This window comes from Odocoileus virginianus, chromosome 23, assembly GCF_023699985.2.
Source record: "Odocoileus virginianus isolate 20LAN1187 ecotype Illinois chromosome 23, Ovbor_1.2, whole genome shotgun sequence".
Classification (NCBI taxonomy): Eukaryota; Metazoa; Chordata; class Mammalia; order Artiodactyla; family Cervidae; genus Odocoileus; species Odocoileus virginianus.
The window spans coordinates 11,481,399-11,494,191 of NC_069696.1; the positions used below are offsets into that span (position 1 = coordinate 11,481,399).

General features: G+C 57.0%; 1 protein-coding gene across 3 annotated transcripts in view; it reads left to right on the top strand.

Moving 5' to 3' along the window:
• PARVB (parvin beta) overlaps positions 1-12,793 on the top strand; it is a 115,314-nt gene that overhangs the window by 54,119 nt on the left and 48,402 nt on the right. For 2 of the 3 annotated variants that reach the window (XM_070453480.1, XM_070453482.1), the window contains exons 2-3: positions 4,654-4,743; positions 8,244-8,314. In XM_070453480.1, coding sequence (XP_070309581.1) covers positions 4,698-4,743; positions 8,244-8,314 — 117 coding nt within the window. In that variant the 5' untranslated portion in view covers positions 4,654-4,697. Of the gene's footprint in view, positions 1-2,074; positions 2,096-4,653; positions 4,744-8,243; positions 8,315-12,793 lie in introns of those variants that run through there. The other variant, XM_070453481.1, reaches the window with a different exon arrangement.

A 12,793-nucleotide genomic window follows, 5' to 3' on the forward strand; every position in this document is an offset into this window, starting at 1 on the left:
CCTGGAAGAGGCAGCCAGCAAGCTGAGGCCTGAAGGTGGATAGGACGTAGCTGGGCAGAGTGAGTGAAGACCAGGTAGAAATGAGTTCAGTCCTGCCTGCAGGGCTCATGGTTGGTGTATATCAGATGCCTTCATATCTGACAGACACTGGCCCAGTGAGGACCAAGCCAGGGCCAGCCACTCCCTCACAGACATATTAGGAGATTAGATGAGTGGAAGGCATGGAAGGTGCCCGGTACACAGTAGGTGCTCAGAAAATGCTGGTGGCCCTCCCCCATTGACAGGCAGGAGTGTGGGCTGGACATTTACTGCGAACTGGGATTGCAAATCGGTGGCCCCTATCTGGGCCACCGAGTTTGAATTACTTGCTTGCATTTATAAATTGGGAGATTCTACCCCAAACCCTCAATTTCCAGCTTTATTTTGAAAGCTCCTGGGTTTTGGCGACGGTGGTCTGCGTAGCCCGCTCTGCACCCCCGGGCTGGGGGAGGTGTGGCTGTCCCCACAGGGGCACCGGAGCGATCAGGGCCGCTCCCAGCCTCCGGCCCTCCTGGCTCTTCCCCAGCCCTCTGTCGCCCGTGGTGAACCTTGGCGAATTGGGAATGCGCTGCCTGTTGGGTTTAGGGTGGATAAGAGCAGACCCTTAGCACAACAGTGAGTCTGGCCCTGGGACTTTGGACCCCAGGCCCTTTGAACGCCCACACCCTACGTGCACACCACAGGCCAGCGGATCTATCTCCGTGACGCAAGATCACGCAAGATTCCCAGTCTTTGAAGTGTTTGACATTCTGGCAAATGGACCAGTGCTTTCAAAGCCAACACATTCCTGAGATTAGCGGAAAGCCACTGACCTGGCATTGATGCTTTTAAACTGTGGTGTTGGAGAAGACTCTTGAGAGTCCCTTGGACTTCAAGGAGACCTAAACAGTCCATCCTAAAGGAGATCAGTCCTGAATATTCATTGGAAGGACTGACACCGAAGCTGAAACTCCCATACTTTGGCCACCTGATGCAAAGAACTGACTCCTTGGAAAAGATCCTGATGCTGGGAAAGATTGAAGGCAGGAGGAGAAGGGGACGACAGAGGATGAAATGGTTGGATGGCACCACTGACTCAATGGACATGAATCTGAGTAAATTCCGAGAGTTGGTGATGGACAGGGAGGCCTGGCGTGCTGCAGTCCATGGGGTCGCAAAGAGTCAGACACGACTGAGTGACTGAACTGAATTGAACTGGACTGACCTCGCAGAGTGGGGCCCTTGGGGAAAAGCCGTGGTTCAAGGGGCTCCTCCCCTCTTTCCAGACACCAGACTGACCCTCAGAAGACAGTCATCAGATTTGGACTGAAGCTTTCTCGGTGAAGGGGCTGTATCCCCCAGGGTTCCCGGGCCATGAACACTAGCAGAGTCCCGAAGAACCCTACTGTGTTTCAGCATGGATGTGGCCTCCACATAGGGCTTCCAGAATCCCTTCTCTGATCTGTCTTCCATGGGCTTTGCATGGAGTACCAAAGTCCCCTTTGGAGGTTCTTGCCATCTTTCAAGGCCACGTTCAGATACTGCTTCCTCCAGGAAGCCTTCCCTGGTTCTCCTTGGGATGAACTCTTTCCTCAGAAGTCCCTGTGAGGTAGATACCTCTGCCACCCCGTGTTCCAGACGGGGAAACCGAGGCTGGGCAAGGTGAAGGGGCTTGTTGGCGGCCACACGCCCTCAGAGGGCACGGTGAGATCTGACCCAGGGCTCCGTGGTCACAGGCCGTACTTGCGTTCCTCGGGGCTTTATGCTTCACAGGCCTGTGGAATGTGCTGTTGGCCCTGAGTTCTGGGCGGGTCTGTGTGAGCATTTCTCATCCATTAAAGCCGCCAGATCCCGAGCCCTGTTTAGTGTTATCTTTGATGTTCAAGGGCGGTGTGAAAATTTCTGTTTTCATGTGACCCAGTTTCTCTGCTTTGAAAATGCCATTCCCGCGCCCTCCCCCCTCCACGCCTCCTTGTTTCTGAGATCAGGCAGCAGGACTTCTGCAAGCATCTCTTTATCTCTGCACCCCCCTACCCCCACCGCCCACCGGTTGCTCTGGCCCAGGTCCAGCGTCCAGGTGAGTGGATGACCTGAGAGGCAGCTCTGGGCTTCTGGGAAGAGCTGCGGGCTCATTGTAAGGACTCAGCTGCGTGGCTCACCTGTGACTTGAAGCCCACCTGTGCAGCCCTCTGCTCGCATGACACCACTGTCTTCTGTTCTTCCTCCTCGGAGAACAGAACCATCGCAGACGGACTTGACCGGGCGGGACCTCTCTGGCCTCTCTGTTCTCTTTGGTGACGTCGGCCCAGGAGACAGGAGTACGGGGCCCCGGCCACTGCCCACGTGCCCTTGCCCACCTCTTGTGTATGCGAGGACTTTTGTGAAAAACCTCCTTTTCCACCTTCCCTTTTCTGCCTTGGAAAGCTCTTTGCTGGTTCGAAAACTCTGTAATTTGTTCTGCAGGGAACGTAACTGCTGAAACTTGGTCTGTTTTCTCAGCGGGTCTGAGTGACCAGTTGGGGATCTTTGGAGTGGGGAGCCGGGCGGGCGTGTGTGTGTCTCAAAACTCGTGTTTTGCTTGTGAAGGTGTTTCCCATGTGTCTGCTTCTCGCACAGAGTTCGGCCGAGGATGCGGGGATAAAAAGATGGCTGTCGGCTCCTAGGATGTGGGGCGGGGGCAGAGGAGAGACTGTGATGCCTCCAGCTGCAGGGCGTTGGCCTTCCGGATTAGACTGTTGTTGGGAGGGGCCCACTTTTTCTTCTCTCTCCTTTTAAATTGTGGTAACTTACACATAACATGCAATTTACCCTTTTAACCCTTTTTAAGCGTAGAGTTCAATGGGATTGGGAACGTCCGCATTGCTGTGTAGCTGTCACCGCATCCACCTCCAGGCCTCTTCTATCTGCGCAAAGTGAAGCCTTGTCCCCCTAGCCCCCTGACTGCCCATAACTGCCCTCTGTCCCAGCCCTGGATGCCCAGCATTCTACTCCCCGTCACTCTGGATCTGTCTCTCAGGACCTCGTGTCTGTGCAATCATACAGGACTTGCCATCTCGTGTCTGGATTATTTTACCTGGTACAATGTCTTCATGGTTCCGTGGTAGCGTATGCCTGAATTCCTTTCCTTTTTGTGGGTGGATAATGTGCGTTTGTGTGTTTGGACCACATTGGTGTGTCTGTTCATCTGTCGGTGGACACGTGGGCTGTCTCCACCTTTTGGCTGTGAACCGCTGTGTAAACCGTTCCTGCTGTAGACTGTGGGTGTGCGGGAGAGCCTCCCCCCGCCCCGTGGCTTTTCAGTTTTGTATCAGGGTCTTCCTGACACTGCAAGCCGGCGTCCTGGGCCCCACTGCCATCGTCCTCCTGCGGGGCAGAGGCGGCTTTGTCCCCAGACCTGGGTCTGTGGCTGAGTCCCGGGAGCCCACTGCGTGTCGGCTCTGCCCTCAGGATCTGACGTTCATCATTGCATTCAGTCCTCGCGGGGGTCCTGACGTTTGAGAAGACAGGCAGAGAGGTTCCCAGACATGCCTGCCTCACCCGAGGCCATCATGCCTGTCGCCTGGCTTCTCTGTCCCCCTGCCCCTTCAGGTCCCAGAATTGGAGATGTTCAGGGTGACCTCAATATTGAACAAGGAAGTAGGTTTCCACCTCTAAGGCCGTTTCATTACAGAGGAAAAGGCCTTGAAACTAATGCAATATTGTATATCAGTGACTATTAAAAAGAAATACATAAAACAGAGGAGAAAGCCTGGGCCCTTGTCCTTGGAGATCACCGAGGGAGAGGCTGGTTGTGTGCTCCATGGTCGGGGACTGTTGCCCAGCGGTTCTCAGCCAAGGGCTGGAAAGGGGGCAGATCCCAGGCCCCCTGCACCCACTGAATCGGGCCTGAGGGCTGGAGCCTGGCGTCGGACACAGTTGGGGCCGGTGGAAGAAATGCAGTGTTGAAGGGTGAGGCTGTGAGCCTCCTGGTGTTGGGGCGGCAAGGGATCTTCTCTGCTCTGTGGATGGAGGCCGCCCCACTCACTGCGTAGCCAGCCCTGTGGTTCCTGCGAAGGTTCGGGAGACGCCAGGCCTCTGGATCCAGTTCGTTAGACTCTGCCGCGTGTTCCACTGCTCCTGACCCTGGGTATCGCCGGGCATCAGGCTGGCAGGATTCTGTCCCGTGAACTTGGCCACGGACAGCAGGCACCGCCTCTGACTCTGGGCTTGCCTGTGTACCTGCCGGGAGGGTCTTCACACCCGGAGTCCATGACTGTCCGAGTCGGGGGAGGGACCCTGCCTTCTCAGACCCTGTCACTGCGATCCAAACTGTGTCCACCCCAGCAGGCTTGGGCAAGATCTAGAAGCATCCAGAAGCTTCCGTGACTTAGTCATGTGTTCCGAAGAGTGGTGAGAACAGCCTGGCAGGGCTTGGCCGGGAACTGGGCACTCTCTGGCGTTGGCGAGGAGTTGTAGAATGTATTCTTGGTTCGGGGCATTTTTCCTCGGACTCTTTCTGGGCAACCAGCCATTTAGGAATGTTTGTTAAATGCCTTAAAAACACGAGTTGATTTCTCTTTGTTTTCACTGCCAATGTGTGAGACCACGTAGTCCGTCCATACTCACCGATTTTGCCCTTTCTCTTTCTCTTGACAGTGAGTGACCTCCAGGAAGAAGGGAAGAATGCCATCAACTTGCCCATGTGCCCCGCCCCAGTGGAGGTCCACCCCGAAGACTCCCTGCTCGGTACTGTTGCTTCCTCCAGCTCCTTGTCCTGGGCGAGCTGAACGTCCCTGAGGGTGCGGTCGGTCTGGGAGGGGCCAAAGAGGAGCCTCGTGATCAGACCTCACAGCGGGCTCTCAGCTCAAGGTCGTGTTTAGAAAAAAGTCTGCAGGAACAAAGCGAGCTTTCCCTTGTAGATTTTGGCCTCTCTGGTTGCAAATGTCAGCCTTATTAGTATTTAAGTATGATGGGGCCAAGAGATCGGGGAGCCGACTCTCCTTGAAAAGACGGTTTGTGGCACTCACGGTTCCCCAGGTGCCGGGGGAGCAGCAGTGTCAGGGCAGGAGTGAGCAGACGCCTTTATGGTGGTTTTCTCAGGACGGAGTGGGCGAGGCAGGGTTCATGAACAGGTTTGATCAGCTGGTTCGGGTAGTTTCAGGGGCTTCTGGGACACAGAAACTGCCCTGAGGCGTCTGTACTTGGTCTCAGGAGACCAGGGCAGGGGCTGTTGGCTGGGTGTGCAGCAGCCACGTGGGAGCTGAGTTAGAGAGCTGGCTGGGGCGGGGGGTGGGCTTTGGGTTGGTTGTCTGCATTGAAAGGCATTCACAGGGGACACGTTTGCTGTCTTGGGCGTCAGCTAGCTCTGAGCAGGGAGTCCCCGTAAGTCCCTAAGGCCCCAGCATGTCGAAGAATCTGAAAATACAGAAAAGGGACTTCCCTGGTGGTTCAGTGGATAAGAATCCACTGGCCAATGCAGGGGACGCAGGTTCGATCTCTGGTCCGGGAGGATTCCACTTGCTGTGGAGCAGCTAAGCCCGAGAACTGCAACTCCTGAGACTTGATGCTGCGACTGCTGCAGCCTGCACGCCCTGGAGCCTGTAACAAGGGCGTTAGGAGGGAACACGAGGAGCGAGAGAAGCCGTCGCAGTGAGAGGCCCGTGCACCACAACTTGAGAGAAGCCCACATGCGGGAATAAAGACTCCGTGCAGCCAAAAAGAAAGAGAAAGAAAGCAGTGCATGCATGTCAAAAAAACCTTACAGTTTAAGAAAGAAAAATACAGAGAATCAGAAAAACTATTAATACCTGCCCTGTCTCTACGCAAGCTGGAGGGGCCTCCCGACGCCAGGGGCTTGCTGGGTGGGACCTGCTGAGTGGTGCCGGCCCTGCGCCCACCTCCCTGGGACCGCGTCCCCGCCGACACTGATGAGGTGACGGCCTGGACATGTTTTTCCTTAGAGCGTGCTTTGGGGTCTGATGGATCTGGAAGGCTGGCTTGGAACATTCCGCTTCTTTCCAATCCCTGGTCCAAAGGGAAGTCCCGGTGGATGCCTCTGTTGTGGTTCCCAGCACAAGGCCAGGCCCGCGGGAGCTGGTGGGAAAGAAAGGCCAAGGCCGTCCAGACAGCCGACCTGTGGCCAAGGGCTGGGCGGGCTCGGAGACGCTGGGTCCCCGGGGCGTCTCCTCGCCTCTCAGAAGACCTCTTGTGCTGCAGCCTCAGTCTGGCTGTAGCCGCTGCCCAGGCAGGTGACTCTCCCCCGGGGGAACCGACGAGCGCTGTCTGGAAATCACCCAGATTCAGAGCAAGGTTTCTCTCCCCTCCCCTGGCCCCCAGTACTATGGACATTTGGCCCAGAATAATTCTTTAATGTCGGGGAGACTCCCCAGGTGGCTCAGTGGTAAAGAATCCACCTGCCAATGCCGAAGATGCGGGCTCGATCCCTGGGTTGGGAAGATGAAGGAAAAGGCAACCCACTCCAGTTTTCTTGCCTGGGGAATCCCTTGGACAGAGGAGCCTGGTGGGCTACAGTCTGTGGGGCCGCAAAGAGTCGGACATGACTCAGCGGCTGAGCACACAGCTCTTTGATGGGGGGCTGTCCTGTGTGTCGCAGGGTTTTGTTCAGCATCCCTGGTCTCCACCCACTAGATTCCTGTAGCTTATACCCCACCCCACCACGCCACACCACCGTTGAAGACAACCAAACCTGTCTCCAGACGTTGCTGCAGTCCCTTGGGGGCCTCAGGGACACAGTTGCTCCTGGCTGAGAACCCGCTTTAGGCCAGCAGGAGCGCTTAGAAAACAGATTTACTGTAAACGAGGGCAGGTTACTGTTTGTCACGATGCCTTGAACCTGCGTTGTCCTAACTCTCCTGTCTTACCGTTTTCCTAAACCGCTGCTCCTGGGCTGGGAGTCAGCGTTCTTCAGTTCACTCTGTTAAGGTCCTGCTGGCCCTTGAAGCTCTTGTGACTTTGATAAGAACCAGCCTAGTCAGCACTAGAAGCTGAGAGCTGGGCGATCGGGGGGGTGAATTTGGGGAGAGAGGGTGTTGGACACAAAGTAGGATGTGCCAAGGCCCTGTGGTCGGTGGTAGCGAGAGGCTTGCTGAAGGGCAAGCAAAGTCTGGAGGGATTGGGTGGGAGGGTGCCGGGGAGAGCTGGGGATAGAGGCTACAGAGGGCCTGGAGGACTGCATGGAGGATGCTGGCCTTGACCCCGGGAGTGGTGGGAGGCTGCTAGGGCCTCATCGGGGACCCCCCGTGTGCCCCGCTGCAGCTTACTTGGAGCATCCCTCTCAAGCATCAAGTCTGCGCGACTCCAAGAATAGTGCTTCCACTTTGTCAGGTTTTAAACTTTGCTGTTGTGACGCCTCTGTCACTCAAAGCCATTCATTCCCACCAACATGGACAGGGTCCCAGCTGTGGGGGCCTGTATGGGCCCAGGGACCCTGGTCGTCTTACCTGCACGTCCCAGGGGCAGAGGCCATGCCTCTTGTCTTCCCTTTTAATGCTCAGGGCCAGTGTTGTTCTCTGTAGTGTCTGGTGTCTGCCGCCCACTTACTAGGCCCCCCTGCTGGCTCAGTGGTGAAGACTCAACCTGCGACGCAGAAGATGCAAGTTCGATCCCTGGGTCGGAGAGATCCCCTGGAGGAGGGCGTGGCCGCCCGCTCCAGTATCCTTGCCTGGGAAATCCCATGGACAGAGGAGCCTGCTGAGCTACAGTCCATGGGGTTGCAAAGAGTCGGACAGGACTGAGCGACTGAGCGCGCACACGTGTCCGCTTATTACCACGTGTCCCTCTCTGTCCAAGCTCGCGGCTGCCCACGGTCCATGGTCAAGGCCAAACACGGAGGGAAAAACAAAACAGAAACAGAATATGGATAAACACGCTTTGCTGTGAAATGTCCTTTTTTTTTTAGCGCTCCCCCCAAATGTTTTTGTCCATACCATCGTATGTAGAAGCAAGCTTTCTTGGTGAAGGACAACTCTTTCTCAGGTTTATTTATAGTGACTTTTCTCCAGATCTGAATCAGCGCCCCACCACCACCCCATTGCTTCTCCTGAAATACCAGAGTAGGTGCCTCGTGGCTTTCCAGAAGGCAGGCCCGCCTGCCTGGGCCATGTGCCTGGCTGCAGGGCTGCTCCGTAAGAAGACCTTGGGGGTCTCTGCTCTCGATCCCCCCCGTCTGTGTGAGGGAAGCCAGCTGCCCCCACCAATGCTAACCCGCCTGTCCTTTGTCCCCACAGAGGAGAACGAGGAACGCACGGTGATCGACCCCACCTCCAGGGACGACCCCAGATTCAAGGAGCTGGTCAAGGTGAGGATGAGCCTCCTGGCTGGGGTGTCCAGTGAGGGCAAGACTTTGGGTTCAGGCTCTTCTGGGTCAAGGGAGCAAACCCGGGGGGCTGACCAAGGGGCCTCGATGCTGCGTTCGGTGGAACGTGGGGAGACTGGATGGCTTGAGCGTCTCCCCGGGGGGGCCGGCCCCAGGGGCTCTCAGACGGCCCGCTTACCCTGCTGTGCCGTACCCAGGTACACGGGGACCCTTTTCTTAAGATTTGGAACGAGCAGCTGCAGTGAATGCTTGCAGCACTTTGCAGACGAGATCAAGGCATTCAGACTCTGTCTGGAGCAAGAGGGGAGCTCAGACGAGGCTCTGAAAAGTGGGCCCGTGGGTCTTTCTGGACACTTTTGCAGGTCCTCATCGGATGGTGTCGCCCCTGCTCCGGGCGGTGGGCAGATTCAGCCGCGTCTGGATGCTCGGAGACAGGCGAGGCCAGAGGACAGCCACCTGGTTCCTGAAAGTCAGGGAAGCAAGGGTGGGGGGACGGGCGCTGGCTCTGGGCTCCCTTGGGGCCGCTGCAGCCACGCGTCTCTCCCCAGGGCTCTCTCGAGCCCAGCCTCGCGGTGAGGGTTCATTGGTGGTGTTAGTCCGGCTCCAAGCGCAGATTGAACTTTGACTGCCCTGATCTCAACCCCAGCAGGGCTTCAGAGGTAATCCCCCGGCTGGCAAGGGCTCTGTCAGCATCCTCACCCTGTGAGCCCCGACCCAGCAGACTCGGGCTGGGCAGACACCAGTCAGGATAGTGCCACACGCACATCCCATGAAAGGGGGCTTTTCAAAAGTTTCTCCTCCTTAGCCACTGCGGTTGGGGCACAACTGCCTTTTCACGAGGGCTTCTTCAGGATAAACAGAAGCCTTGCAAGTTGTAGCCGTTTAAAACATCGACATGGAGAATGTTCCAGTGCGTGCGTGTGTGTTCAGTTGCTAAGTCATGTCCCACTCTTTGCGACCCCGTGGACCGTGGCCCACAAGGCTCCTCGGTCCATGGGGTTTTTCTAGGCAAGAACACTGGAGTGGGTTGCCGTTTCCTTCTCTAGTCTGTTTTAGGGCCCATCCCAACATGTTGATGCTGAACAACTTAAATTGCCTAGTTTAGATTCCTCCCCCCGCCAAATACCACTTTGTTTTTTTTCTGAACTGAAGAATGTTGGTGAGGAAAAATGACCCTGCATTTCAGCCACCACGGTGTCCTCCACGGGCGATGTGTATAAAATGTTAGTTCTTTGTTTATCTGGCTCTGTCGGATCTCAGTTAGAACCCGTGGGCTTCTCTGGTTGCAGCACGCGGGCTCAGCAGTTGGGATGTGCGAGTTTAGTGGCCTCACGGCACGTGGGATTTCAGTTCCTCAGCCGGGGATGGAGCCCCGTCTCCTGCACGGGAAGGCGGATTCTCAACCACTGGACCAGCGTGGGTGGCATTTAAGTAGGAGAAGGGGATGTTCTGTGCTTGTTAGGTTCCCCAGAGGAACCGAACCCGTGGGAGGTGGCCCAGCCTCTCTACCTCTCCCTGTCTCCATTTACCTGTCTTATCTCTCTGTCTGCCTGTGTTTCTATCTATATCTCTGTCTCTCTATAGAGATTTATTGTAAGGAACGTGATGCTGGAGACTGAGAAGGCCCTTGGTATGCCCTCTGCCAACAGGGGCCCAGGAAAACGAATCCAAGGGTCTGAGAGGTCAGGCCGTGGATGCCCCAGGCACACAGAGGGCAGAGCTCAACCTCCCATCACCTCTTTGTCCAGTTCAGGCCCTCCCTGGATTGCGTGCCACCCTCGCATGCTGGGGAGGGTCCCTCTGCTTTACTCAGGCCACCGAGTCAAACGCTGATCTCTTCCCAGAGACCCCAGCACAGACACACCCAGAACAAATGTTTCATCAGCTGCCTTGGCATCCATCCCAGCCAAGCTGATACTTAAAATGAACCATCACATGCCCGCTCTGATTTTTTCCTTCCTCGACATTTGAGCAGCCCGTGAGCATCAACTCCTTGAAACAAGTCCCAGGGAGCCTGGTGCCACCCTTACATCCACACAGGGACTCAGAGAGAAGTAACTCGCTGCCCATGCCCCAGGTGATCCTGTGAACCGATGTGAAGCGTCCTATCTTGAATGAGGCTATCCGTTTGAGGCCTCATTTCCTGAGCCCTGGCTGGGAGTCAGGAGTTGTGCTGAACCCCAGGGATGCAAGACAAACAAACCACCTCCCTGCTCTACGCGATCCAGAGCCGCTTCCTGCTCCTTCCGGGTTCACTCAGCCCCACCCACCTCTGCTTTGCCTCCTAAGACTGCAGGCAGTTTGGGCCTCTTTGGGGTGAGCTCTGGGCAGCTCCACGTCCTTGCTCAGCCCACACGGAGTGACCACAGCATCTCTGCATCCAGGGCCAGCCTGATGGGGTCCCGAGGAGGCTCCGGCAGCTCCATGTCCCCCAGATTCCCAGTTCGGGTGCAGGCCCACGTCTGGGGTGTAGAGTGTGCTGACTGAAGAGGGTGGGAGTGTGGGGCGCTGATACCTTGGGGGACAAAGGCTGACTAAGGACCGGAGGGAGTGGGGAATGTCCTCTTCTCCCTCTCTTACCTGGTGGGCAGTTCTGAGAGCCCACTCTTCCCAGACACTGGTCCTCTCCTGCACGCCAAGGTCCCCATGTAAACCAGGATGCTTTGTCAGGCAGGACATTCCAGGAGTTTGGAGGTGACCTCCCAGGGCCCAAGGCAGAGCCTGGCGGCTCTCAGGGCCCCGCAGCGTGCCTGGCCTCTGCACCCGCAGCCCCTTGCCTGGACCGCTGTTTTTCAGCCTTCGGTTTTCTCTTGAATTTCCCTCCGCAGGGATGGGTTCTCTGGCTCCCTCTCTGCCTGTGCTGTCCCACCCTTCACGTTCTTGCCCTCATCCCCTCAAGTTTCTGCTGCCTGGAACCCTTGCCTGTTTATTTGTTTGGTTTTGATCTTTCTCCTCCCTCTAGAACGTGACCCCCGGCCATCAGGGACTGTCCGTGTTTTGCTTCCCGCTGAATCCCGGTGCCCTGAGGTCACCGCGCACCGTGGTGCTGACTGGGGAGCTGGGCTGGTGGCAGTGTTGTGAGGATCTGCATCAGGACCACCCTGGGGAGGGTCTGCGTCAGGACCACCCTGGGGAGGGTCTGCATCAGGACCACCCTGGGGAGGGTCTGCGTCAGGACCACCCTGGGGAGGGTCTGCGTCAGGACCACCCTGGGGAGGGTCTGCGTCAGGGGAGGGTCTGCATCAGGACCACCCTGGGGAGGGTCTGCGTCAGGATCGCGGGGGTGGGGGGTGGGGGGTCTGCGTCAGGACCACCCGGGGGAGGGTCTGCGTCAGGACCCAGCCCATGGGCAGGACAGGCCTTTTGCCTCGGTCCAGACCTCCAGGATCCGAATCTTGAGAAGGCAAGCTCTGGGATGAGGGGGCAAGGCAAGGCTGGGGGGACCTATGGATACTGATGCAGGTGGTTCGCCAGACGCCCTGGGGAGCCGGAGGTGAGGGGGCGGATGGCCAGGCCTTGTGGTTCAGACAGACCTCCGTCCACTTTGCCTGTGTGATCCTTACTGCTTTTCAGAATGCCCGTCTCGCATTGTGTGTGCACGCTAAGTTGCTTCAGTTGCGTCTGAAGACCCCATGGACTGTAGCCCGCCAGGCCCCTCTGTCCATGGGATGCTCCAGGCAAGAACACTGGAGTGGGTTGCCATGCCTCCTCCAGGGGATCTTCCTGACCCAGGGATCGAACCCACCTCTCTTACGTCTCCTGCATTGGCAGGGGGGTTCTTTACCACTAACGCCACCTGGGAAGCCCTAGACTCTGATTATTCAGGCTTCCGGTTGATGAAATCTCAGTAGGTCCCAGCACAGGCTGCCTCCTAGGGACCTCTGTTGAGGTTCGGCCCAGAAGCGTTGTTTTCGGTGCAGGGCTTGGACCACGTGCAGGCCCGAGCAGGTCAGGGTGAGATCTGGCTGACCTCCTGACAGCTGGCCACATCCCAGTCTTGGGACCAGCGGGACCTTTCAGAGGAAGCACAGTCTCCTTGCTTTTTCTCCGTTCTCCACCACCTGCACTTTTTAGCCTCTTATCTTGGCCCCTGTCCTGTCTCTCTCTGTAGACTTAGCCTCACTGAACCCCCCTCCTCTGTCACTGTTTAAACATAGTGAGCTGCTCTCTGCTTTCAGTAAAACAAACCAACCAACAAGCACAGCTGCTCTGGCTAAGCCGGGCGTCAAGAGTGAGGCGGTTCACTGAAGCACTGTCTGAGCATCTACTGTGTGTGACGCAGTGTGAAGGGGTGGGCATGGTGGGCTCTGGAGCCGGCTTCCTGGATTCAAATCCCAGTTCGGATTGGAGTAGGAGAACCGTTGTGCCCGTCCACACGCATGCGGGTGACTTCAGATGCTATGTGCTTGCTGTCTGGCGGGTGCTGTGTTGGGCGCTGGCACGTGGGTGTGAACAGGGCCG